Source organism: Colius striatus, chromosome 3 (genome assembly GCF_028858725.1).
Source record: "Colius striatus isolate bColStr4 chromosome 3, bColStr4.1.hap1, whole genome shotgun sequence".
Classification (NCBI taxonomy): domain Eukaryota; kingdom Metazoa; phylum Chordata; class Aves; order Coliiformes; family Coliidae; genus Colius; species Colius striatus.
The window spans coordinates 10,633,067-10,660,037 of record NC_084761.1 but is presented as its reverse complement, the minus strand read 5'-3'; the positions used below and the strand labels follow the sequence as shown (position 1 = coordinate 10,660,037).

The following is a 26,971-nucleotide window of genomic DNA, read 5'->3' as shown; positions in this document are numbered from 1 at the left end:
TCATCGCCTCCACCTTCTTCTTTTGTGTCTGGGCTATGAACTGGGTAGGTGAGCTGTGAGCTGATGGTCGTGCTCTCCTGACACCTTTACCTTTCCCCCAGTTGCTGCAGATGTTTGCTGACTTCATGCTAATTCGACACCTTCAGCCTTTGGGCCTTCAGAGGCATGAGGTTCCCTCCTTATCAGTCTCTGCTCCCTGTTCAAGGATACAGAGCAGTCAGGGTCAGGCAATGAGGCTGGTGATTCATGGTCATCCCACCCTAAACACTGTTACTCGAGCCTGGGCATTAACCCCTTCTTCTAACCACCAGAGGCTGTTTCCCAAGACACTCGTCTCCTTGTTCTTGCTTAAAGGACAATTCCGTTCTATAAAGTATATCGCACCTTAGCTGTCCCTGCGGAAAGGGCTGCTGCCGTGTTACTGCTGCACTGCTGCAAGTTCCCACAGTGAAGGTGGCCTCATTCCTTACACCTCAGGCCGCCTTGCTCCCGATGAATGACGAGTAAACGCAGTGCTATCGCACGCCGCCTGCCCTCAGGGCCAGCCCCGCGCAGCAGCCGCTGCGCGCCTCAGCACCACGGGCCTCAGCACCACCGGCCCGGCCCGGCCCCGCCTAACGCGCGAGCCGCGGCGCCTCTCCGCCCAATGGCGGCCGCGTCCGGGGCCGCCGCGCGGCGGCGCAGCCAGTGGGAGCGCGGCGCTCTGCGCGGCCGCTGCCTCCGCGCCGCTGCGGGGCCGCCCTGGCGGGGCGCGCTACGAGCGGCGGCTCCTTCCGCCGGGAGCAGCGCCGGGCGGCGAGGAGAGGCGCGGCCGGCGGCACGCAGGTGAGCGGCGAGCCCGGGGGCCCGGCGCGGGCGGAGCCGCCCGCTGTCAGCCGTCTGGCCGCGGGCAGCGGGGCGGCCGGAGATCGGGCCTCCGCCGGAGCCGCCGCGGCCCCCGCCGTGTCCGTGCGCCCCCGCGGCTGTTCCCGGCGGCTGGCGCGAGCGGGGCCGTGGCGAGATGCGGCCGCCTCCGCGCAGCGCCCCCGCCCCCCCGCCGAAGGCGTGTGAGGGTGGCCCGTGGGGCGTTTTCGGGCAGGAGTTTGCGCCGTCGCCGCTGCAGACCCGCTCCCCATCTTCCTCCCGCAGCTGGCCGCCCCTTTTCTGCGAGAGAGCGGCGTGGAGGAGGCGCGGGCGCCCTAACCGGCCGCCATGTCGGCCCCGGGACGCGCGAGGGCCGGTCACCCCCGGCGAGCAGCCCCCGGCCCCGCGAAGGCCGCGTCCCCGTACCGCGGGGCTCTTCAGCCGATCCGGCCTCGATGCCCGCCGGGCAGAGGCGCGGCGCCGCGCCGCGCGCCCCGCGGGGTGTCCCGGGTGGTGGTTGCGCGGTGTGAAGTTTGTAAGGCGCTTTGAGAGGTGTGAAGTGGCGCGCTCGGGGCTGCCTGCGAGCCTCTGGTAAGCTCGCCAAGTGTCTTCACTTGAAATGGGGGTAGAGCTCCTCTGTGCCCATTTCATCTTGGAGAGTGTTAAGTGTTGTGACGGGCACCCAGGCGAGATCCTGCGGCCCTCAACGATCTGAAAACGGGGGCACATCCTCTGTGTTACTTTTACTTTTGTGGTACACAAGGAATTGGGATATTTTTCATGAGTTCCGTAGCAATCATATGGCAGGCAGCTGGAAAATTTAATTAACAACATCATCTTCACTGAAGTGGATTTAATTCTATGAGAAATTACCTGGCTGAGCTGAGCGATGGGGAAGAATTTAGCAGCTGTGGATCTGATTTTTTTTCTCAGTCATCTGAGAATAGTTGGCAACTTGTGGTACATGAGCCACAAGCACTGAGCATCCTTCAGAACCAGGCAACATCTGTCCTTATCATCTGCAGCAGCCAGTGCAAAGGGGCCTAAGTTAAAGTCTTCAAAGTAGCTTGGAGTTCCAAATGCATTTAGGATTTTCCCATCTTTCTCCAAACACTGTCTGAAAAGTTTGAGGACAAAATATGCAGAAACTCTCACTTACCTTGGCAGGCTTGAGTATTTTAATCCAGTTGCATCTGCCTGGATTGTTTTAATCCTGTCTCACCTATATTTTTTCTTAACTTCATAGTCTTTGGAGCATCGACTACCTTTTTCTGAGCCATTCCAGGTACTTTTCTGCCTGCCTGCACCATCATCCCAGGTACAGGCCTTCACTTGTGTATTTGCCTGCCTTTAACACACCCAGGCATCACTTCTCTTTATTACCTGGCTAGGTAGATACCTTCATGGCATTATCCATCATGTTGCCCTTACTCCAGACTCGCTGGCATTCTGGCTGCTTAAGATAAAATGCAGTTTTTCCTCTGTTATAAAGACTGTTTTGCAGAATTTTAAGTGCTAATACTGGAAGGTTTCTTTGCATGGCCTTTCTTTTCCCAGTTATAATTTTCACCTCATCTTCACTTTGTTCCATTCCCTTTTTTCCATACTTTGTCCTTCTGTACTGCCCCACTAACATAGAAAGGCAGGATATAAAGAAGATCAATGGCTGGTCCAAGAGCAGACAAAGGTAGTAATACATGCCTTTATACTCCCAGCAACAATGAAAAAAAGAAGTCAGGACTAGAGGATTTATCCTAGTTAACGCTGCCACAACTGATAGAATTTTGCTCATGAACTTCCCCTGGCCTCACTCTGCTGCTGCTGCTGCTACTAATTTTCTTCTCAGCATTACCTATTACCTGGTGAATCCAGGCTTTTAGGTGCTTAGCACCAGCAGTTCCAGGAATCAAAGAATTTGGAAACATCCTCCCTAGGATCCCACATGAATCTGTTGTGCTGTTCTGTGACACTGTCCCCAGCTGTTCCCAGATTCTCTGCAGTTTCACCTCTGCCATTCAGATACACTGCACGAGTTAGTTCCTCTGTGCCACTGCTTAATACCAGTCAGAAAGCAGGCAAGCAAGTTTCCTTAGGCTGTTATGTTGAAAGCACTGTTGCTGTTTAACAGTGAAGCTGATTCCACGCAAGGATTCCTCTTTTCTTTCACTGTGGTGGATCTGAGTCCTCCTTTCTGCCTCCTGCCCCCTGACCCCACTGCATAATCAATAGATCTGGAGGCAAAGTTCAAAATACTCACCCATAGTTCCAACGGTCAGACATACAGAACAACTGAAACTTGCCATTTAATGGCACCCAGAAGGCCAAATGACAGAAATATGCTGGCCTTTCTTGACTTTTGAAAGGACTGGCGTACACCTCCCTCACATAAAACACTGACCCCTCCATGAAGGGCAGGGCTGCAGTGCCCAGAAAATGGCACGTAACAAATGGGAGTGATAAAACTGGAATGGAACTCAACCAGGTCTCTGCTGTCAAACCACACTCTACGTGTGCTTAAATGAGCACCACACCTGTGTATATTAAATAAAGATCAGATCCCAGAGTGGTCACTAGAATGCTTTGGAATGAGGTTTCCTGGCAGTAGTAGGTAATATGTCCATGGATTAAAAGTAGATGTGTGCTTACAGAGAAGCTCCTTTTCACATTGGCTTCTGTGTACATCTGTAGCTATGTTGGCATACAACAAGAGGAGGCTGAGGAGAGATACGGTAAGATACTGTGACTTTGTGGAACTGAGATGAGTGAGGTGTGTAGCACCACCAGTATTACCAGCTATTCGGAGTGGAGCCTTCTGCTATAAAATGGGCCATGTTACTTCATCTCAGTTCAGTGTTGGCTTTTGTCCTCAGCCTGCCAAAGCTGTCCTGTTAACATTGTGAACTCTTGTGGGATGGTCAGTAGTGTGCTGGTAGCAAGGTCTTTCACGTGGATTTCCAGAGCCATGTAAGAGGTATGTCTGCACAGCTCTGACTGAAATAGACCAGTCTGCCAGCTCTGCATGGGCTCCTGCAAAAAGATCACTCAGTACTTCATTATTGAATTTGACTGATGATGGCTCAGAGCAGGAATAGGTTCAAGATTCATTTTTTAAAACTGCTGTTTCCATTAATACCACTCTTTTGCCTTTCAGACATGGCCATGCCCAGTTCCCTTTTGTGGGCTGTTGACATTTTTGGGAGGGTTTACACTCTGTCTACTGTTGGCCAGTACTGGGAGCTCTGTAAGGATACACAGCTGGAATTCAAACGAGTCTCTGCTGTCAAACAGTGCTGCTGGGGAATAGCCTGTGATCATCAAGTATACACCTACGTGCTCTCTGGTGATGTTCCTATTAGATACCAGGAGGAAACCTATGAGAATCAGGTATGGCACATGCCAGGTGCCTCTAGCACACTGACACATCTTGGTGAGAAAGCAATGACAGTTGATCTGCACATCATCTGTGTCTGCATGTTTTCTCTCGCAGGAAGATCAATCATTTGGTTTTAGTTTTCATTTTTGTAGCTGATGTTTCTGAAGAGATATATATGTGGCAAATATACGTGATTATTCTTTCAATATTCTGATTCCCAAAGGCAGCTCATACTCTCCTGCTCTTACCAAAGCAACACCAGTGTGTACCGTGCCTTGGTTTATGCAAGCCATTTCAGACTGGAACATTCACCATTTCACCAGGTGTTTTCCATTCCTTTGTGACAAATACACAGTCCCCTTAAGAAAACATCCAGGCAACAAAGATAATTATCAGAAACCTGTTATTCTTAAGAAAGTGCTGGTTTTTAGCATTTCAAAGACTTCTCCAATTAAGGCATAACTCCCCAACAAAGAATAAAGTTTCCCGCTGTTTCGCATAGAAGTGTTGAGATGATCCTTCCACATCACAAAGAAAAAAAAAAGCACTGTAAGTAGTAAAATATATTAATAGAAGTTCCTATTTATGTAGCTGAAAATGACTTGTTTGGGACTAGCTCTGCAGTCAGCCTTTCTTTGATACTTAAAAAAGGCTTCTGCCAAAGACTATGCTACGTAGGGTCTCATAACGTGAATGCTTTCTCATTCACCCACAGAATTTATTCCTCTCCTACTGCTGAAAATAAGAAATGTGTCGTTGATGGCTCCCTGTAGATGTCCAATGAGATGCTGTGATCTCAATTTAAGTGCTTTATTTATTACTTCTGGCAGCGCTGGAATCCCGTTGGTGGCTTTTGTGAGAAATTACTGCCCAGCGACCGCTGGCAGTGGAGTGATGCGAGCGGGCTAAAACATCAGCAGCTTGATAGTTTCACACTGCCTTCACCACACTGGGAGTGGGAGTCTGACTGGTATGTGGATGAAAATATTGGAGGGGAACCAACAGAGAAAGGGGTAGGTGAACAATACCAAAAAAATGATCTATTCTGGGAATCCTTAGTCTGCAAAATAAAAGGCACATTCCCGTAGCTACTTCTTTCTGGGACATAGCTTAATCCAGTACAAGGAAGGAGCTTGTTTGAAGGCTTTTGAAGTCTTCTGTAGAAGCTTTTTTGTTTTGATCAGCCTGGGAAATGCTGGCCACCAAATGCCATTGCTCTTTAAGGTCTTTACTGTAAAGAAAGTAAAATGCTTTACTGTGTCTTGTTCTATGCATATCACACACAGGAATTTGGACGTGGTTCATAAATCATTCATAGAACTGGCTGATCTGTTAATCAAGGCTGTTTAGACACATACAGTAACTTGTACTGTATTTATAGCAGTGACTCTTGTGCAGAATTGCTCTGAGTTATGACTTCAAGCTTTCCCTTGGTCCCAGTTTTCATAGAAGAAAACCTCTGTTTGCAGGGCTGGACTTATGCCATAGACTTCCCCAGCACCTACACAAAGGATAAGAGATGGAATTCTTGTGTCAGACGCAGGAGGTGGATCAGATACCGGAGATACAAATCACGGGACGTTTGGGTGAAGGTTCGGGATATCTTTTAAGTATTATTAAGCTGATTTTTTGAATAATCAAGTATAAACACGGGGACATTTATTTTTTCTCACTGCTCTGTAGGCTGGAGCTGGATTCCCTGACTTCCTACTTGCAATTGTGCTTGCAAAGCATAAATGGAAGGCTGGGATTTTTCACAGAAACTTGTGGCACTCAGGTGCCAGATCTCATGGCAATGCAGTTGGGGGGAGCTGCTCAGCTCCTTTGCAAATTTCAAACCAACTTTTAAACTTCCTTTGGATGGTTGACTGACCACTCTCTCCCTTTCAAGGTGGCATCTGCCCGGCATCATTCACCAGCTGTGTTCATCAGTAAGAATAACTGTTCTTTAATAACCGTTGTTCTAAGAATGTACAACAATTGTAGTTTGTGATATTCCATCTTTCTAATTCAAAGAACATCTGTATGCACTGTTTTAGGCGCTGAAACAGACTTCCTCTCAGTGCTCTGGCAGTGTGTGTCCTCTCTGCCTATAGCAGCCAGGAATGAGAGGAAGACTCTCCATGAGTTTAATAAGTGATACACAAACCAATCTGCAAGAAACAAGTTAGGCCACCAGCCAGATTGCTGATCTGTCTTCAGTGTGTCTTCTTCTCTTCCCAATCATCCTTCTCTGTGCTTCAGATCGCATCAGGTGATGACCCAGGTCAGTTGCCAGATCCTTTCAATGACATCTCCATCGGAGGATGGGAAATCACCGATGAGCCTCTCGGCCGCTTATCAGTGTGGGCGGTTTCTTTACAAGGAAGGGTATGTGCATGTTCCCTACGTTTTCTAATGTCAGTTACTACTGAAAAGGAGTTAAATGCTTCTAAAGCAAGGCAGGTTTGTTACTGTCTTATGTTGGTAAGGAGATACACTGTTTGTGCATCTGGCAGAGGCTGCAAAAGCTGCTTTAGGACTATGTTATGTAACAACTTGTGTTGTAAGTGGAAGGGTTTAGTATCTCACAGGGTTGCCGTTTTATGGAAGCCTTAAACCTCTAAAAACAGGTGAATCTTAAAAACTTAGGCTGAGTACTTATATAGTGAAAAATGCGCAGAAGGCTGTCTGTGTCACTGGTGACAAGTGAAGGAGACTCAAAAGCCAAAAGATTCTTGCAAAGCATTGTGCCACATCTCTGTGCTGGAGAGTCAGGAATGACTCAAGAGTTTACAAAACGGTATTCTAAGACTTACAGGTCAGAAAATGGCGACCTCCTGACTTGGCAATGTGGAATCCAGCTCTGGAATGTTTTCAGTTTCTATTGAAAACTATACCTCTTTTGTTTTGCTTTGTCTTTAGGCCTACCACAAAGTCGAGAGATTTTGCTCAGTGCTCAGTGCTGTAAAGATTTGACTCTTGTTTTCCTTCCTTCATCCTTACAGCATGTAACTGACATTCTTATGTCTCTAGACAACATCTAACTTGTGGTCTCACAGTGAAGAATGCATTGCTTTTGACAGATAGCCAGAGATTTTAGTCACACTTGGCACTGCTTGGAGAGGCAAGCAATCTTGGTTAAATTGTTCAAAACAGAATTCCCTATGCCTCATACTTCCCAGTAATAAGTGACAAGCATCCCACTCTACAGGCTTACTTGATGACATTGTAAAGTGCTTTAATTTCCCAAGTGAAAATCCCCAGAGAAATAAAGTATTTCCAGAATGAGGATTTAGTGCTCAACAGTCATGTTTTGGAGCACTCATATGACTACCACAGGATGCTTTCTATGTTTGACCTTCCCATTTTGACTATGATCTATAGAGGAGTGCACAGACAGTAGGGCCAAGGTTAGCAAATGGACTGGAACTCACTTTCTACCCACATTGTAGCAAGCTCTGTTCAGTCAGAGAGAAGTTAGGCTATCATCTAGTAGTAACATTTTGGTGCTTTGTATTTGTCTGTTCTTGGTTTATATAACGTGCTCCCAGGTACACTGAAAGTGTTTCTTAAAATGTTGAAATATACCTAGGGCTTGTAGCAATAGGTTACTGTACCAAATCCAGATTTGCCTCCATGATAAAAGCTAGTCTGTAGAAAAGCCCCCACCCTGAGTACATAAGGAAATACGTCTTCAACTGCATAATCAACATCAAAAAGGTCAGAGTGCATACACTGCGTAAAACAATCCTGTTGTTAAAGAAAGACTGTTATTTCCAGTTTGTCTTTATGCTTGTCTCAATGGTTTCATTGTTGTAGTGATATTTTTCTAAGATTTATTTGGTTTTGTCTAGGTATGGTACAGAGAAAACGTCTGCCATCACAATCCAGAAGGTTCCATGTGGTCCTTAATCACCACCCCTGGTGAAGTTGTACAGATCAGCTGTGGACCGTATGATCTCCTTTGGGCAACTCTTTGGGAAGGGCAAGCTATTGTGAGAGAAGGAATTGATAGGAATAACCCTCAAGGTAAAGTCTGTTCAATTTAGAATGATAGAATCACAGAATGGTAGGGATTGGAAGGGACCTTTAGAGATCATCCATTCCAACCCCTCTGCAGAAGCAGGGTCACCTAGATCAGGTTGCACAAGAACGCATCCAGGCGGGTCTAGAAGACCTCCAAGGAGGGAGACTCCACACCGTCCCTGGGCAGCCTGTGCCAGGGCTCCCTCACCTGAACACTGAAATAGTGTTTTCTTATGTTTAAATGGAACTTTTTGTGTTCCAGCTTCATCCCATCACCCCTTGTCCTGTTGCTAGATACCATAGAAAAAAGGGATGCCCCAACCTCCTGACTGGAAACCTGTTTGATTTGTATGGTGTTGAGTAAGAAACCATCCTATAGTGCCTTCTGGGTTTTGTTCCTTGCAGGAATTTCCTGGAGCATTGTGGAGTCTCCAAGCTCTGAAAACGGGATTTCACACGTCTCTGTGGGTGTTGACGTGGTGTGGTGCATCACAAAGGATAGAAAAGTAAGAGATGTCATGCTATGGTTCCGTATTTTTCTTCCTTTTTTCTGACTGCTTTTCTCAGACAGAGATGTAACTTTCATAGGTTGGTGATTTGGACTTACTAGCCCCATGGTTTGGGGAATTCTAGTTCCCCTTGCTGTTATGGGAATGCTCTCTGGTTTTTATGTACACAGTTGTATTTAATTTAAGTCAGGCAGATGTGGTAGGTGGATAGGGATCTAAAAAGGGGCCTACTTCTAAGGGATATTAAGCATCGAAGTTGAAGGGACTCCCAGCTGCTCAGTCTTGTTTCCATATGGTCTGAAGGTTATATCAAAAGCAACATGGGGAATATTTTCATCTACAGTTTTGCATGTTATCCTTTTTTATCTTCCTACTGTAACTGTTCCCTCTTCGTCAGCCTTTATTAAGTGACATCTGTTACAGATATGTGTGGTTACCTTCTTACTCAGGTTTTACCTTAAAATCACAGAATGTCAAGTTGGAAGGGACGTGTAAGGGTCTTGCAGAGAGCCTTGAAGAATGTACTAGAGTGGTCTTGTACTGGTTGCAATAAAATCCCTTCACATTGAATTCAAAACTGTAGGTGAATTCTCTGCATGTACAGCAGTTTTAAATAATTGAGTTACTCCATTTTAATGAGTTACTACTCATCAGCTGAGCCATGGTAACAGACTGTGTAACAGCCTGTTCCATCTGCCAAACAAAACCACTACGATAAATGCAGATAAGATAGCATGTTTTTCTTTAGATCTGCCACAAGATAAGCAAATACACTCTCTGTTATGTGATTCAACAAACAACTTCTAAAGTACCTACTTGCCACTAAATGCTAAATACAGATGGACATTTTTTCCAGGTACACAGCCCACAGGCTTTCAGATTGGTAAAATCTAATCTAAGAGGAGACAATTCAAAGAGCTGTACAACTGAAAAGACCCCTCTTACCGTTCCATCCATCAGTCCTGCTTCCAGGATTTGAACACAAGAAGACTATTTAGAAGCCCATTCAGAGTGACCAAAAATAGCCTGCAGTTGACATGTAATAGAAAATATTTTTCCAATGTAGCAAAACTAACTCTGTCACAGAAAGTCATAACAAAAGGGTTCCTTGTGGGCTGTTCTGGCTGTAGCTGGTCACAAGGACACATGGTCCGGGTACTATTAGGAGAATTGTTTTATCTTTACCTGATAAAGAGCCAAGGAGGTATGTGACTTCTTAAGGCACTACAGTAAGTCAGTATTAGAGATTAAGACTAATGTACCAAAGAAACTAAATTCCATCAGTCTGCTTGCAAATGCAGAAGGAGAGAAATTTAGACTTGTTGCTGTTGCTGTTGTAGGTGTGGTTTAGAAGAGGTGTGAACTCACATAATCCTTGTGGAACAAGCTGGATCGAAATGGTTGGAGAAATGCTGATGGTATCTGTAGGCTTGAATAACCAGGTAAGACAGATGTATGCCAATTATGAGGATATTTATCTTCCCCTTGGGGCAGACAGCATTCACACGTGGTGAGGGCTGTCAGCAGTGCCATTATGGACAGCTGAACAAGAGGTCTATGTGCTTGAACTGCTAGGAAGGAATGCATAGCTGAATTCTTCACCAGAAAATGAACAATCAGCATGTCTTTTGTATGGCACATTAGTTTTCTCTTGATGGTACAGAATTTTATGCTGCATCTAGAGTATCAGCATTAAGGGAGAACACAAAAGCATGTATTGTCCACCACTACACCTTTGTTCTGTAGCTGGTATCTACCTGCATTCCATTCCATTCCATTTCCTTCACCAAGCCCTTTCTTTCCCTAGGTCTGGGGAGTCAGCTGTGATGACAGAACCATTTATTTTCGTCAAGGCATCACACCAAGTGAGCTGAGTGGGAAGACGTGGAAGGCAATTGTAGCTGTCCGAGACAGTGACAGGTCTCAGACCGGGAGCTCAACAAGTCTGCTCAGGTACTTAGTAAAATGCCTGCTGAGACTTTGTACACCAAGAGTTCCAGTGCTAGGGGATTCTTCATTCCAATGGTACAGGCAGGGAGGAACAGGGAAGGCATCTCTAATCGTTATGTATACCAAAAAACATTTGCATTTTGCCATTAAAATTAACAATAATCAGCAGTTGTTGCACTTGGAGTAGAAGCTGAAGCTGCCATACTGCATGCATGCAGTAAAGCATGTTTCTTTGGGCTTTACTATCAATCCCTGGAACTAGTCTCTAATAAGAGAGAATGTTACCTTTGAAATATCGTGAAGGAGTGTCAACTCTGCTTAGGAATTACCCTTCTCCTGAGTGTCACTGTACATTTCCTTTCCCAGAGAGATTAAATCGGTTACTGCCCACTGGCTTGGCTGTGCAAGACATGACAATGAAGTCAGGAGTGCAGCAGAAGCTACTTGTTAAGAGTCAGAGCGTGCTCTGAATAAAAGCTCTCTCTAGCTAAGACAAAAATCATAAAGTTAATAATGGTCTTTAGAAAGTCCTACTCATTATTTCATTTCCAGAAAACCTGCAGTTGCTGTAGTGTTTTCCTGAGAGTTGTAGGCAGCCACCACCGTTTCTTGTTTGAAAAGATCAGTGAAATACCTTCTCATGCTTCAGACTATTAGCCTGGTCTGCCAAGTTTGTGTTTGACTCTTTCCCCTGATGACAGACTTTGACCTTTAAAACAGAAGTTTGCCATTTCACTCCTAAAGCTGAAACACTAGGTCGATTTCTGTATATCTGCAGTCTCAGGCCTGTGCTAATTTACAATGCTTTGAATGATAGTTAATTAATTATCTATTTGTCCTTCAGTGCTGGCTGTTTCTTTACTGATGATATTCAGAACCAAACAAACGCGATCATTCAGGGTGATGCAGATACTTCCTCTGATACAGAGCTTCCAAGTGTACCCATGAACCTTGCCAACACTCTCCCAAAGGGAGCTGAAGCCAGCAGCAGTGGGAATGGCACAGGCAACCAGACAGCAGAAATACCTGCAAATTTGACTGTGGATCCTCTGGACTCTGATCAAGGAGAAGGCATTGTTGCTTCAAGTAGTAATGAGAAAGCTAATCTTGAAATGCATAAATCTCCTACAAACCCAGATCCTTCTGCAGAACTGCGGTGGACAAACATTGACTTGAAGGAGGCCCAAAAGTATCCAGTGCTCTCCGTCAGCACCCTTGCAGAAACATCCAGCCTGTCTTCCCTTGGCATGTTCTCAGTGGGAGCTGAAGAACAACAGTATGGAGCTGATGAGCACCCACTGTGGGCCTGGGTGTCTGGGGGAGGCTGTCTTGTAGATTTGCACAGCCCATTGAAATGGTTCACTGTTCAATCAGGTACTGCTTAGTCACCAAATCAGACCCTAATCCCCAACCACAATTCAATATGCTCTTTAAGAAAGACATTGTTTTGGAGAGGTTTTTTGGCACCAAACTTCTGATGACCCATTTACTCCTATTGCATTTGGTGAATATGCTCCATGTTTGAGGGTAGAGCCGTGTGTATTTAGCTGCAAAGACCTTTGAGATTGTTACAGACAAATGTCAAGGAGCTACTTTCTAAATTTCTGTAAGAATTTTGTAAAATAACCTGTGTTGGATCTGCATCTCATTTTTAATTGTACTGGAGCTGCAACTTCAGGCAAAACCCCTAATACCATTGAATAATAACTGACGGTAGTGAAAAAGGCTTTCTTGAGAGATGCAGGTGCCACAAATAACGGCCTTGCCTCCTACCTCTCCTGAGACAAAGAGAAATTACTCAGAGGCATTGCAAGTGCAAGCCTAGCTGACAACTGGATGGGCTTGGAATTTAGATTCTTGAAAGACAGTGGGATGTAATGATATTTTCAAAATAAACCATGAACTGAGTCATCCCAGCATTCAGTAACTGGAACTCTTAATGCATTGTATTACCTAATTACCTTGCAGCTCAGAGACGAAACTCCCAACAAAGATGATAGCTTTGAAAGATTCTATATAATCCTCTAGTGATCCCACTTCTGTGCATAATGTACAAAGTGTGGCATTAATACATTGATTCCAAAGTGTAATAATTAGAAAAAATGTTAGAGTGGGTTGATTCAGTCCAGGGTTTAAAGCAGCATTGTTTTACTTCTCACAGAGCTGTATTCAGAGCTCACTGGAGTTTATTGGTTTGGGTTCTGCTCTAGGTTTGTCATCCTCTGCGCAGTCTCTGTCTCTCTCAATCACTCCAGCACAGACAGCAGCCTGGCGCAAGCAGATTTTTCAGCAGCTCAGTGAAAGGACAAAGCGGGAGCTGGAGAATTTCAGGCACTACGAGCAGGCTGTTGAGCAGGTAAGCGATAAGGACACTTACCTCTTGTCTACTAAACACATGTTTCAATACTGGACATCAATAATACATTCTGATATATTGATCCCAACATAGTGTCAGCTTTATATTCTTGTCCATATTTCTGTCTATGACAGCTTTCCTGGGTTATCACTGTCTGACATCCCTGTAGGAAAGCAGGAGCTGACCAGGCATGGAGCAGCAATCTCTAGCTAAAAGCATTAGCTGATAGTTTTGTACAGGAGCAAATGAAGCATTGGACAGCATTGTTTGAGTACACTGAAACCTCAAAGCCACAGAGAAGCATTTGGAACAGTGGAACGTTGTATGAATTATTCTATCACAAGATGAAGCTTCTTAATTGAAACGGTGACTCAAGGAGGTGAACTCTCCCTCTCTGTGACCATTAAGGGATTGCTGCAACTTGCATAAATAAAGCAGTGATCCAGACACCAACAGCAGCCCTGAAATAGCAGCACTTTTGTTTCATGTTTCCTTTTTTATGATTCCTTGGCTCTTTGATTCATTCACATTTTTGGTCCCTTCCTTGCTAGTTGGAATTTAGTTGATTAAAAACACTTGGAGTCCAGGGTTTTGATCAACTGTAAAGAATATGTAAAAACTTTTTAAAACAGAAGCTGTGTTGTAACAAAAAGCACCGTAAAGTCGGTTAGTATCTGTGTGCTGTTGCATTCTTGCAGAGGTAAAATGTTAATACTGATGCAGACGTGCTATTTTGGTGCCTTTCTATCTGGTTTTGTCAGTTTTCATTTTGTCTTGAGCCTCCTGAACACTCTGATGTAGTCTGGGTCAGAATTAACTCACATGGTACAGTCTAACCTGCAGCAGAGATTTCTTGTGGTCACAAAAAGTAGTTATTTGGGAGAAAGAAGAGTCGTCATGCAGTTTCCTTACTTCTGCTAATTTGTATTTGCATTGCAGTCAGTTTGGGTCAAAACTGGGACCTTGCAGTGGTGGAGGAATTGGAAGCCTCATAAATGGATGGACGTTCGAGTCACACTTGAGCAGTTCACTGGGAGCGATGGACTGCGCGACAGCATCCTCTTCATCTACTACATGTATCACGAGGAGAAAAAGGTGTGTTCAGCTTGAGACCCTTGGAAGAGTTGCATTTGGCAAAAGAAAAGTTTTCTTAGGGGAAACAAACTATGTCATGCTATTGTTCTGAGTTCTGGGACCCAGGGTACTAGCAAATCAAAAGCTTTTCTGAGCTGTTGATGTTATGTCAGAAATATCCATCCAGCAAAAATACACATTGCTTGAAGATTCAGCTTTGCACCAATTAGGAATGCTTCTGGAAGTTACAAATTATCTAGATTGTGAAGAAAGAACCAAGCTTGGCTGGCCAGGGTCTTCATCAAAAGCATTAATGCATATGGGCAATATGAATCAGAGGTAGTGCAGGACTGGAAATAGAGCCCCATTCCTTCTACATCAAAACCTAATCCTTTGCTGTCCTTGGCAGAATGCCTCATTCATAGTCATGGAGTGCAAAAATGCTGTCACTCAGGAAGACATATCTGACCTTGCTGTAGCTGAGATACTTTTTTTCTTTTATCTCAGTATATCCACGTGTTCCTGAATGAAGTCACTATCATAGTTGAAGTTCTGAATGAAGCCAAGCACTCCTTTGCACTGTATACGCCTGAAAGGACGAAGCAGCGGTGGCCAATCTGCTTGGCAGCCACAACAGAGCAAGAAATGCATGACTGGGTAATTCTGTGAATTTCTCCTTTCGAGCTGGCAATAGCTGAAATAAAACACAAAAGCTAGTCTCAAATCTCAGCATTACCTTTGCAGTCCCTAGGAGACTTACGTGTTTTACAGTTTAGGTATTGAAAAAGTCTGTTCAAACTTACTTAGAGGCACTTAAGGCTTCTTGTCCCCTCCAGAGTTTGCAAGCTTTCTGAAGTTGCAGTTATCCACATTAAAACCAGTACTGTTTTTCCTGTCCTTCCTATCTCCAGATACAGATTAGGTTAAAAATGAGTTAGTAGTTTCATTCAGTTAGCCTGTTCTTCTGCACTGGTAGAAGAACTGTGACCCATTTGCATTGTGTATAGGCAGGAAGGTGTATATACACTGAAGCAATGGAAAACCTGAAAGGTACTTCGTAGTCATCAGACACTGCAAACCAGATTGGTTACAGTGATTGTGGTGTTAATTTCTAAAACAGGGAATTCCAGTGACTTTGAGAAAAAGCTGCTAAATCACTTTGATGATTTGAAAGAACCTGCAAAGGTAAAACTTTGTTTTGTAACACTGAAACATCTATGGACATTTTTCTTCTCCCTGTAAATGGAAGCTTTTGGTTCTCTTCTTCCTGTTTTTTAGCTCTCTTTGCTGAACATGTCCTGTTGTGAGAGCAGACGGATTCAAGGCCCTCCTTCTCACCATGCCATTTGGTCAGTTACTTGTAAAGGAGACATCTTTGTCAGTGAGCCAAGTCCTGAACTGGAGGCTGGACCACACCTGATGCCGTGTGATCAAATGTAAGAGGTTTCAGAAGCAGCTCTTTCTGCATGGGATGCCATCCAGCACAGGCTGTCTTTCATGTTAAGTCACTGGGCTGTTGGTGGGCTGTTGGGTGTATAGTACACCGCAGATGTTTGTCAATGACAAGGTTAATGGCTGCCCTGAAGACATTCACCAAATCATATTTTAATTCATAGATGTTGAAGCTATTCATGCAATTTCAAAAGCTTTTCTCAGCAAAACCCCATTTTTTTGTGATTGCATCTTTAATGCCATAATTATTTAAATGAAGAAATGTCCTAGACTAAAAGTAAACATACTCACTATAATTGTCATGTAATTCGAGCTTTTGGTTTTATCTGAGTTGTGAAACTTGAGATTCTCTGTTCTCCATAGTCACTACCGTCCAGGAGCAGCCCCTTTACACTTTCTGCTACAACTATGACAATATAGTACTGCAAACTCTTCAAGCAAAAAAACACCAGCCTCAGAACTGATGGATTAAAGGACAAACTTGAATTTTAAAGATATCTCCAGTTTCGGTTACCCGAGCAAAGTGTCTTTGAATAAAACCTTTTCCTTTAGGGTGGAGCACCTTCAACATCTGTCAAATCATAAAGCTGATGTGCTCTTGCATGAGGATGAAGTTAAAGCTGAGGCAGTTGATGGCCACTAAGATGTAAAGAGTCTAGCAAGGTCATCCTAACTAGTATTTAAATATATATATATATATATATATATATAACACAAGCCATAGAATAAAAGGAAAGTAAAACACTGCAGATTCCAAGTGGAGGCAGACAGGTTGCTTCTGGTGAGCTTTTCAGTAGTTGTTCAGAGGGAAATGCTTTCAACTGGCATCTGCCTTCACTTACAGATTGAACAGAGGGTGAACAAATGAGTGTGAAAAGTTGTGTGTCCTTGAGCGTTGAGTAGTAGGAAAGCAAAGTGTATGTTCTTGATGGATGTGGGGTGAGGTACAGTGTTGTCCTTTTTCTGGCAGGTTTTGGCGTCAAGTTGGAGGTCACCTTCGGCTGATAGAGTGCAATAACCGAGGCATAGTGTGGGGCATAGGATATGATCACACAGCTTGGGTTTATACTGGTGGATATGGAGGTGGCTTCATTCAAGGTATGGAGTATTGGTCTGCTGTGGTGTGCATGTTTCTTACCTTCTTGACAGCATCAGCTATTCAGGCTATTTCAGCTGTCCTTCCTTTAGCCTAAGCAACATGAAAGGTTATAGGGTGAACAGGCCACACACCAGACAGAATTGGTATTGCAGTTTTATACTTTCAGCTTAAGAGTGAGAAACAGGATAATCAGCAATATTACTGTGGCTATTGGAATTGAAACTGTAGTGTCTTTAAGGCTTAACTGCAGTATAATCTCAAGTACTTTCTTTCTCCCAGGATTGGCCAGTAGTGCTGATAACATTTATATGCAGACAGATGTGAAATGTGTTTACATCTATGAGAACCAACGGTGGAACCCAGTCACTGGATATAGCAGCAGGTTATTTACTCAATTTATTGTATTTATTTACTCTAATTTTTTAGTACTGTCAAATGAAACAAGGAGTTTGTTCTAGCTTTTCATAATAGTTATTATTCTATCTTCAGTCCCCTCCAACATTTATTGTTAACACCTGAGATGGAAGGAGCAATGTTCCTCAGTTTTCTAGATTTGTAATTACCCATTCAAAAAGCATTTGGAGGGAAACAGTACAGTTTCGTGCTTTCTGAGTGCAAAAAGTGTACCTGCTTGCAACGTCTTTCATTACTAAGGCCATACAGCAAAGTTCTTGTTAGGACCTATAGATTCACATATTGTGCTAAATATATTGGATCCTTGAATAGATTACTGAAGTATAGAAAAAGCACTCACGTGTATGGGTGTCCATGCCAGAGAAACTCTGGATTCACCTTCCAATTTTAAATAGTAGTGATGAATATCTCTCTACAGAGAAAAGCTTATGTGGTCCTTAAGTTTGATGTAACTGGAAGTAACTGTACAGATCCTTTCCCACTATCTTCAGCACTCACACGATGTTTCTAAATACAGAGATTAATGACAGAAGACTGATTTGTGTGTGAAAGTAGGAAGTGCTACAGATAGGCTTTTCTCCCCTTGCCTTTTAAATTTGCTGTTGTAAATGACCTTGCATTCCTTGTACACTGTTTGACCACAGAGGTCTGCCCACGGACAGATACATGTGGAGCGATGCATCTGGCCTGCAGGAATGTACAAAAGTCAATACCAAGCCTCCTTCTCCGCAGTGGTCTTGGGTAAACTTTGTCTTAAAAAGTCTTTTTACTAAGAAGGCAAGGCTTAGCAAGTAGGATGCAAGACTTGGGCTGCAGTGACTCAGATTTTCTTCCTGGATTTATTGTAATATTTAACCTTGGTTTCTCCATTTATACGATAGCAATGATCTTCCATAGTTTAAAAAAATATAGCATTGAGGGGTATTTTTTGTTTAGTAGGACTTAGACTTATGTTCCCATCCTTTTCAGCTGAATTAAAAAGACTTGGGAAGCCGTGTATGAATTTATCTTGCAAGTCTTAGAAGGTTTCTGCCAAGTCATTGCACTCCAAAAGGTGGAAAGGAAATAGGAAGAGGAGGTTATTTTTATTATACATTAGGTGCTGACTGTGTTTATTATGCTTATTGTCTCCTTCTGACGACAGGTATCCGACTGGTACATAGATTTTAACACTTCAGGTGGAACTGACCGGGAAGGCTGGCAGTATGCAGCAGACTTTCCAGCGTAAGGAGATACCTTCTTCTACCTAAAATCCCAGCAGACAAATGCTATACTTAAGTCCTCATTTTTTCTTGTTATTTCACACATTACCTGTGCTTTAAGAGGGACAAGTGTGCCTTGGTTTTTCGCTTTGTGTGGGGATACTAACACTGACCCTTGCTGGGGAGGCAGGGCAGCAAGGTGTGCTCAGCCAACTGTAGTTTCAAGTGTTTTAATGTCAGCCAGCATGTCTGGCAAGCAGATACATAAACAGTGCTCTCAGGCTGGCACTGACATCAGAGATGTTCTGACATCCTCTTGAAATCCTGTTTAAATCTGTTTTGGTAGGTCCTACCACAGTCACAAGACAATGAAAGACTTTGTGCGACGGAGGCGCTGGGCAAGGTGAGGAACTACGATATAAACGCTTGTAACTTGAATGCTGACTGTTCCCTTAAGGTCTTCTTTAGTTCTGAGGGGAAGACTCTCATTACCCAAGCAAGAAAAGCAATAAACCTGCTGCAAGTACCCCATCTCCAATAGAGAAGTTGATGATCTTTAGCATTATGGCTTTAATTTTAAGCCTTTACAAGTGGAAAGCCTATTTGATTTTGGCAGAATGATTTTTGATTCTCCATAGATAACAGTCAGACAGTTTTTCTCTGTATCTGATCTCCCTTAAGGTAAATGATTAAGGAATACAGTAGAGTCTAGGGATATTAATACATACCAGGTCACTGTTAACAACTGGCAATATGTCTTTTATATGAATAGTTTTAACATAGGAATTCCACATACTGCATACTAGGAAGCAGATAATCCCAGCCCAGTTTCAGTCACAGTACACAACATTCAGGTGAAACCTGGAAAACAGCAAACTGCCACTATATTCTGTTAAGCAGGGGAAGTTTGGGCATTCACTGTTTTTCCAGCCTTTCTATGCTTTCTCTTCTAAAGTATCAAACAGTTGTGCTAATAAATTCTTGTGAACTTACAGCTACACATTGTTCTGCATGTTACTGAAACTACAAGGCTAGTAGTTTGGCCCTTGTACAAAAATCTTTGCAGTAAGGTCCGGAAGCTTCAGATTGTTGTTCCAGGATGTGAGACAAAACAAACAACATCCAATCAATCAAAATGGTGACTCAAAATAAAAGAAGAAAACATTTCCTCTGGTTTTAATTATCAGTTGAAAACAGATAGAGAACATATCAGGGCTGGATCCAGTTTTTCAGAACTGGAGAAAGGAGGAATGTCCTGAGTTTTTTAGGCTAATTCTTCACACAGAGAAACTGCTGTTGGGATGACAGAATCTAACATAATTTCCCTAACAGGTGGCACTACTTCCTTGCAGTTTCCACAGAAAAAACAGACAAATTCCCAGAATGATCTACCTCCAAGTCTTTAGAGCCTCCTTATCTCTGCCTATCTCACAATGCTGCATAACTTTCTAACAGGCTCCACCAAAAAAAAAACCTACTTGTAAAGTGATTTCCTTAACCAAGACAGAGGAGGGAATGAACCAGGTGTGGAGTTCTTGCTGCAATGGGATTCTCAGCTTAGGGTCAATTACTTCTTATCCATCTGTTGCCCAATGAGTTTGAGAGAGCTAGGGAGCAGTGTAGCACAAGCTGCAGGATTCTTTAGTGGCCTTGGTTTACCAAGTAACTTGTTTTTAAAAACAGAAGCTTTGAGAAATCAGGAAAATGTCAAAATTCAAAACCTGATACAAAATGTGATTGTTGTAAACACCTTGCAAATGGAAAATACTAACAACTTAAGTACCCACTTAATGAAAAAAATTAAGGATTTATTTGCACTGAAGTCAGCAACAGAACAGGAAATAAATGCAAGTTCTCAAAACTATGCACTTCTGATGGTTTTGGGGTTTTTTTTGCTTCAGAAAATGTAAGATAGTCACCAACGGGCCATGGCTGGAAGTGCCTTCTGTGACCCTGTGGGACATCTCCATAATTCCCAGTTCAGATGCAGATGATGAAGAAGCAGTAGCACTGTGGGCAATCAGTGACAAAGGAGACGTGCTCTGCAGGCTTGGAGTGACACAGCAAAACCCAGCTGTAAGGCTCCCTCTTTATTTTTATGCCTTATTGATGTATTTAATGTAATTATGCAAGTACATACACACAATCATGCAGTGGCCTCTCTAAAAGCACCTTGGAATGTTTTTCCCTGTTTATGTCCCAGATTTGAGAGTGCTTGTCCATCAACTGTAACACAGTTTGCTGCCTGCATTTCTTACAATAGCGCTTCTTGTGGGTAATCTACCTTTGCTTGTGCCACCTCACTTGGCAGGAGTATCTCTCAGCCCCTTTTGATCTTCTTGTGAAGCACTTGACTCCCACTTCCTGCACTGATAGCTCAGTTCTTCTGTTGGGTTTTGGTTTTTTTAATTGTTGATAATGTGTGTATCATTTAAATGAATCACCAAGGGACAGAATTTCTCTTAAGTATGGTCCCAATCTAATACCAGCTGATATCAGCAGGAGTTTGTTCATTAACTTTCCAGGGCCTAGAACTGACTCTGCCTATTTAAGACAGGTGAGCTTAGACTAACCTGCAGATTTGACTTTTTTATGGACTAGGACAAAAATAATGAATGCCTGTCTGGTAAAGTCTGCAGGAAGGAACAAATAGTCCAAGTAACTTCGATAGAAATACTTATTTCTAGTTATAAACACATCCCGAAACACCAAATTAGGGTTGATACACACTAATTTTAAGCCATATTTACAACAGGGGAAAAAAATCAATATACTGTAGTAGAATTGGGAGAGAAACCGCAAGAATTTGAAAATGTATAGGGATCACTTCTTTTTCTACCTGATCAATCAGTTACAACAGCACAGACCTGTAAGGCACTGCAACAGCAGCAAGTGTCTGGAATCTGAAGCCCCATATCAGTTATTTTTTGAGACTATTGTTCGGTGTAATCAAAACCAAGGGATTATTAACAATAAAAAGGCTCTGGCCCAGCTATTGAGACATGTAGGTACCTAAATTCCAGTGACTTCAACAGAAAAGGCCCAGTTCTAGTCCAAAATAGCTACTTTCAAAGAGTTACAAATCCAGATATCTCTGAGGATCAGGAAACTTGTTTCTGTTCAGCTGTAAAATTATGTAAGAATTATTCTCCAGAATCTTTTTCACTGTCTAGGGGTTTTCCCATTTGGCAATAATGAATGGTGTTTTGTGGTAGAGTTTTCAACTATTGCTTCACAACTCATCTTCCATGATTTGTTAGGGAACATCTTGGCTGCATGTGGGAACAGATCAGCCCTTCATTTCCGTCTCGGTTGGAGCATATTACCAAGTGTGGGCTATTGCCAGAGATGGTTCTGCCTTCTATCGGGGTTCAGTGTCTCCAAAGAAACCTGCAGGTAAGTACTTGTACTTTTTTAGTGCAGCCTTCATCTTATACATTGAGTAAGCTCGACTGTAATGCCTTGTCTGAAAAAGACAAATCTTTTTAGAGTCCTTTCCAATAGCTGTGCAAAACAGTGCATATGAATAATACTCATGTTAATTTCAGCAGTTAACTTGTGCACTTCACTTGAGTAATTTAAAGTGTTTGTTTCTAAAAACAAGCTAGTAAAAATGTATTGTCATTCTCAGTTGTGTGTTTCAGTTGCAGACATTTCCAAGACCTCTCATACCTAACTCTGTTTGCTCAATGTTTTACTCAAGTATTTCTGACTTTTAGGTGACTGTTGGTATCATATTCCTTCACCTCAAAAACAAAAGCTAAAACAAGTCTCAGTAGGACAAACATCTGTGTTTGTGTTGGATGAAAATGGTAAGGACTTGAAAAAATATTTATCAATGTTACATTAAAATAAAACGGTATCTCTCCAGTGGATTTATAAAGGAGAGGCTAAGTCAGAGCTGTTGCAGAGATTGCTGTTGCTCCAAGGGAGTAATACTTAACATTCAAAGAGATGGAGCAGTGAAACAGGCAGCCTCCTTGCTTACTGGTTTTCAAGACTTGGTTTCTGTTATATCTGATAGTGCCCTAGAAAGCACCAATCCAACATCTAAGCAATTACTTTGGGGTAGGGGAAAGAACTAGATGTGTCTGGAAGAGAATTGCTTGGAAGGATTTGTCTGAAACCCTAGAGTATGAAAAGCTGAAGAAGAAAGCATAGCTTTCTGTTGCAAATCAATGCAAATCCTTGCTAGTAGTTCTTTTACAGTCTTTTTGTAAAAGAAACAAGCCTTTACCACCGGTTTCATCTCATGTTTTACTTGTCTAGTGCATAGTTCTTTATAGTTTCTTCTCCCCAAGAAATTTTACTTGCTATTTTCCAGAGAAGGTCATAGAATAACTATAGAAATACAAAATCAAAAGTAGGAATGTTTCAAATCAGTGCTTCCAAACCCCTTTGCTTTGGGGGGAGTGGGGATCTTTCCACTAAATATGCATGCCACAAGACAAAAGCACACTCATTTTTATGCATTAAAGCATGAATATTTGATGCCTTCCATGGGGCTATTTACCATAAATGTGCCTATTCCAGGAAATAATTACCCAGTTCTACAATTCATTATTTCTTTCAGTGGTCCTTCACTGTTTGTCCTCTAGATTTGCTTAAGTGATTTGCCATCACTGGTTTGGCAACACTGCTAACTCAGTTAATTACATCTTGAACATCTGCTGGTCTTACCTTGGGTATTCTCTGTCTAGGAACATTAACAGTCTTAGGAAACTTTAACTACGCAAAGGCCTTGAGAAACAAAAACAATCATAAGAATGCACAAAAATTCAGTAGTATCAGTCTTAAGAAACTAAATTGAAATATTTAAACTTGCAGTGTTGTTTTCTAGCACTATACACAAAGCAGACACCCTGAGCTGTAACCAGGGTTATTTATTTCGTAGGCAATCTTTGGTACCGGCAAGGTATCACACCAAGCTACCCTCAAGGATCTACTTGGGATCACGTTTCAAACAATATCCGTAAAATGTCTGTAGGGCCCCTGGACCAGGTGTGTATTGAGCTCCCTTGTATTAGTTTATTAAAAATGATGCTTAAAACACTTCTGTAATTAAATGCACTTCAAAATTAGGGGTTTTTACTTATTCCATGAGGTAAGTGTCTAAATGCTGTTCTAATAGCAAGACAGAAATCGTACCAATTAATAGTGGTACAGCCAGTCCTTTGCTGTGACAAGCCCAGTTAATTTTTTTTTCTTAAATGAGGCTATTTAATAGATTTAATATTCTGTATTTATATATTTAATCTCTTTTTGCTGCCAGGTGTTACTATGTAGCAATGTTTTAGTTACAGCCTTTGTGTGTCTCTGACTACAGTAGAGCAGTTTTGGCCTATTCAGGATCAAGACTTAATTTCTAAAAGTGGTCAGAGGGATTTAAAATTTTCCTGTCTGAGCAAAGCAACGTGAAGAGCCTGTCTTTTCTTTCCTGAGGTCTGGGTGATAGCTGACAAAGTGCAAGGAAGTCATGGTTTGAGCTGTGGGACCATCTGCCATCGGACTGGCATTCAGCCAATGGAACCAAAAGGTGTCTCCTGGGACTACGGTATTGGGGTAAGTTCTGGGGCCATAAAGTTGCCTAACAGTTGTTCATCCAAATACCTGTGGGCACGCTTGAAAAGGAAGGTGTCATCCTGCTCCAGCTGGCAAGCTTCCTAAATCTTCCTAAAGCCTGTATATACAGGCAAGAGGTTGACCTTTGTTCTTCGGTTTTTAAGCTCATATCGTGGGTTATGCAAGTATACCTAGGAAATAACTTATTTAAATCTGACAAGTAATCATTTAAAAACAATGAAAAAATTAGAAAAGTATCATTTCTAAAATATGGATTCTTTCTGAGTCTGCTTGTGATTGTTCCTCATTGTTGTCCATATTACCCTCGATGTTTTGAGAAGGGCTGTTGCAAGGTTTTGGGCCCTTTTAAGTTGGTAGAAAACCTGCAGTGGCTCTGTGATGAATGCCTGAAAGAAAAGTAACCCTCAAGCTTAACTACCTAGGTGTCTCTGTGTAAGGGAGGTGTGTTTTGTTTTGTTTTACAAGCCTTTTATATGAGTCAGCCCAGAGCAGGGTTACTTTCCTCATGAGAAAAACACAGTAGTATAAAACTATATAAGTATGTAAATGGTGTGTGTCAGGAGGTTGGGGCATCCCTTTTTTCTATGGTATCTAGCAACAGGACAAGGGGTAATGGGATGAAGCTGGAACACAAAAAGTTCCATTTAAACATAAGAAAACACTATTTCAGTGTTCAGGCGAGGGAGCCCTGGTACAGGCTGCCCAGAGAGGGTGTGGAGTCTCCTTCTCTGGAGGTCTTCAAGACCCACCTGGACACGTTCCTGTGTGACCTGATCCAGGTGACCCTGCTTCTGCAGGGGGGTTGGACTGGATGATCTCTAAAGATCCCTTCCAACCCTACCATTCTGTGATTCTATTAGCTGTACATAGAGCACTGTATCAGATGCTGTAATTGCAGGCTGATGTTTCTCCTTTTATATTTCTTTATCAATCTTTTACAGGGTGGATGGGAGCACATTACAGTCAGAGGAAATGCAACCGATGCATCAAGAGTTGCTGTGCAGGACACTTCAGAGGAAAACCCTGCAGTATCAAAGGATTTAGAAGATGAGGAGGGTAAAGGGAAAACAGAGCGTTCAAGAACTCCTCTGATGGTCAGTGAAAGTCAGGAATTGGACAGAAATGCAGTTAATTGTTAAGTTGCCATCATCTACATGTTGCAAACGAGCAGTAGTTGGTGTAATTTAAAAATAAACTAAAAGTCTGTTGCCTGGAGAGAAAAATGTGACCTTCTTGTGCTACTAATGAACTGGAATTTGCAGTGGGGTATTTTAAGTACTGATTGTTTCTACTGCATCACAGGTGAAATGTGACTTGATAGAGTCTTGTTAAAGCAGGCAAGCTTTTTAGCCACAATGTACTTCTGACCCTTTACCATAGCTGCTACACAACTACATGAATGTGGGGATTGTTGCAGAAGACACATCTTCATCAAGTGGAACCACTAGTTTCAGCAAGACTACAGCGAGAGCATGATCCTATTGGGTCTAAGAGTGGCAAAAGTCTCACCCTAAATGGTCCAAATGGTGGTAACTCATGTTTTGTCTCCCTCTTAACTGGAACCATGGTAACTTAGGTATTCAGATGTCTGCCTAATAAAACAGAATCTGACTTCACAGATACCAGTGGAGTTTGCCAACAACATACACTAAACAGGTTCAGAATGAAGCTCTGCTCTTTGGTGTCAGTAAGTGATTGAATCATCTCTTCTTCCAACATGAAAACACTTTTTTTTCTCCTTTCTTATCATAATTTGACTGTTATATGAAATTAACTATGTGAAGTCCAGTCCTCAGGCAGTGCTGAAAAATCCATCTCTCCTGATAGCTTCAGGAATACACCATAGTTTTTCCCTGGGGGCAGTTTACAATCATTTTTTCTCTCTGTATATGAAGTTATTTTTATATGATAAGCAGTGCAGTGTGGTCTCAGTACTGTAATTGTAAAAGTAAAATGTATGCTTGCATGTATTTAAAGAATATAGTTGGTATTTTAATGCCAAGGAAAGCACTGTTTCCAAATCCAAATGTGAATGGAGGTTCAAAGATGCTTTACTGTTTAAAAAATACCCGTTCATCTTTCCAGTCTGTGATGATAGATTTCTGGTTTATACATACATTGTGGAAGTATTATAAATAAGATGTTTGCATTAATTACCGTAATAGGTTTTGCATAACTTGCACAGGATCTTGTCCAAATAAATATCATGTGTATTTTTAGAGAGTTATTAGGACTGTATTTTCTCTGCATCTTATACAAAAATGTTGTTCTTTTAATAGCATTTATATATTGACAGAAATTGATTTAATATAATAAGCTCAGTAACCTACCTTTGCATTTTCCCCTGCATTGCCAAGTTTCACTTACTTTACTGTAAAAAAATGGGTTTAAGTGAACAAAGATAAATTGTAAGTTGTTTGAGTACTAAATATTTGCCTTCTGAAACTATTATTTAGAAAATTAATTTAAAAAAATAAAAGGTCATTGTTCTGGCTAGTTAAAATTGGCAGAAGTGACTTTAAATGAAAACATTTGGAAAAATAAAAGTGATTTATCAGAAAATAACCCTGCTTCTTATTAAATCCTTGCTGACATGTTCAGGACAGTAGCACTTTGTAGCAAAGTACCATTGTGATGTAAAACTTGTCATTCTATTAAAATACCTGCGTCCCATGCCTGACTATTCATTGAGGAGGGCTGTGTTCAGAGAAGGGGTAACCCTCACATGTCTTTTCTGCTACTGTATTACTAGCTAGATGCTACGTGACATTTGGAGCTTAATATTTGAAATAATGCCTCTGTTTGCAGGAAGTTCTGTCAGAAATGGACTGCCACAAGCATTTAAACTATATATTTTTAACACTATATATTTTTAACAAGGACTAGTATAATGAGTTCTTAAAGCAACAGGCAAGTCATCAGTGGCACTGTTAAAATACTGTTTTTCCAAATTTCTTTCCTGTAGCAAAGTAACCAAATAACGATTCCCACAAAAAAACCCTCAATGAAACAAACACTGGGGAGTGACATTTTAGTATCTGGAAACTCTCAGATCTCCCTTACAATGCACTGGGCTAGTGGACTACTGACCCTTAGAGAATCCTAAAA

The 26,971-nt window shown here is 42.2% G+C and overlaps 1 protein-coding gene across 1 annotated transcript; it reads left to right on the top strand.

Moving 5' to 3' along the window:
- Positions 1-742: 742 nt before the first annotated feature.
- On the top strand, positions 743-26,466 carry TECPR1 (tectonin beta-propeller repeat containing 1). The gene is made up of 25 exons (XM_061994016.1): positions 743-825; positions 3,995-4,227; positions 5,047-5,229; positions 5,686-5,808; positions 6,461-6,586; positions 8,053-8,227; positions 8,630-8,730; positions 10,074-10,175; positions 10,541-10,686; positions 11,528-12,057; positions 12,894-13,039; positions 13,979-14,134; positions 14,621-14,770; positions 15,392-15,549; positions 16,536-16,663; positions 16,944-17,046; positions 17,723-17,819; positions 18,223-18,302; positions 18,627-18,683; positions 20,182-20,356; positions 21,541-21,676; positions 22,000-22,092; positions 23,175-23,281; positions 23,723-23,842; positions 24,805-26,466. The coding sequence occupies exons 2-25, from the start codon at positions 3,997-3,999 to the stop codon at positions 25,000-25,002; spliced, it is 3,621 nt and encodes a 1,206-aa protein (XP_061850000.1). The 5' UTR covers positions 743-825; positions 3,995-3,996; the 3' UTR covers positions 25,003-26,466.
- Positions 26,467-26,971: the final 505 nt, after the last annotated feature.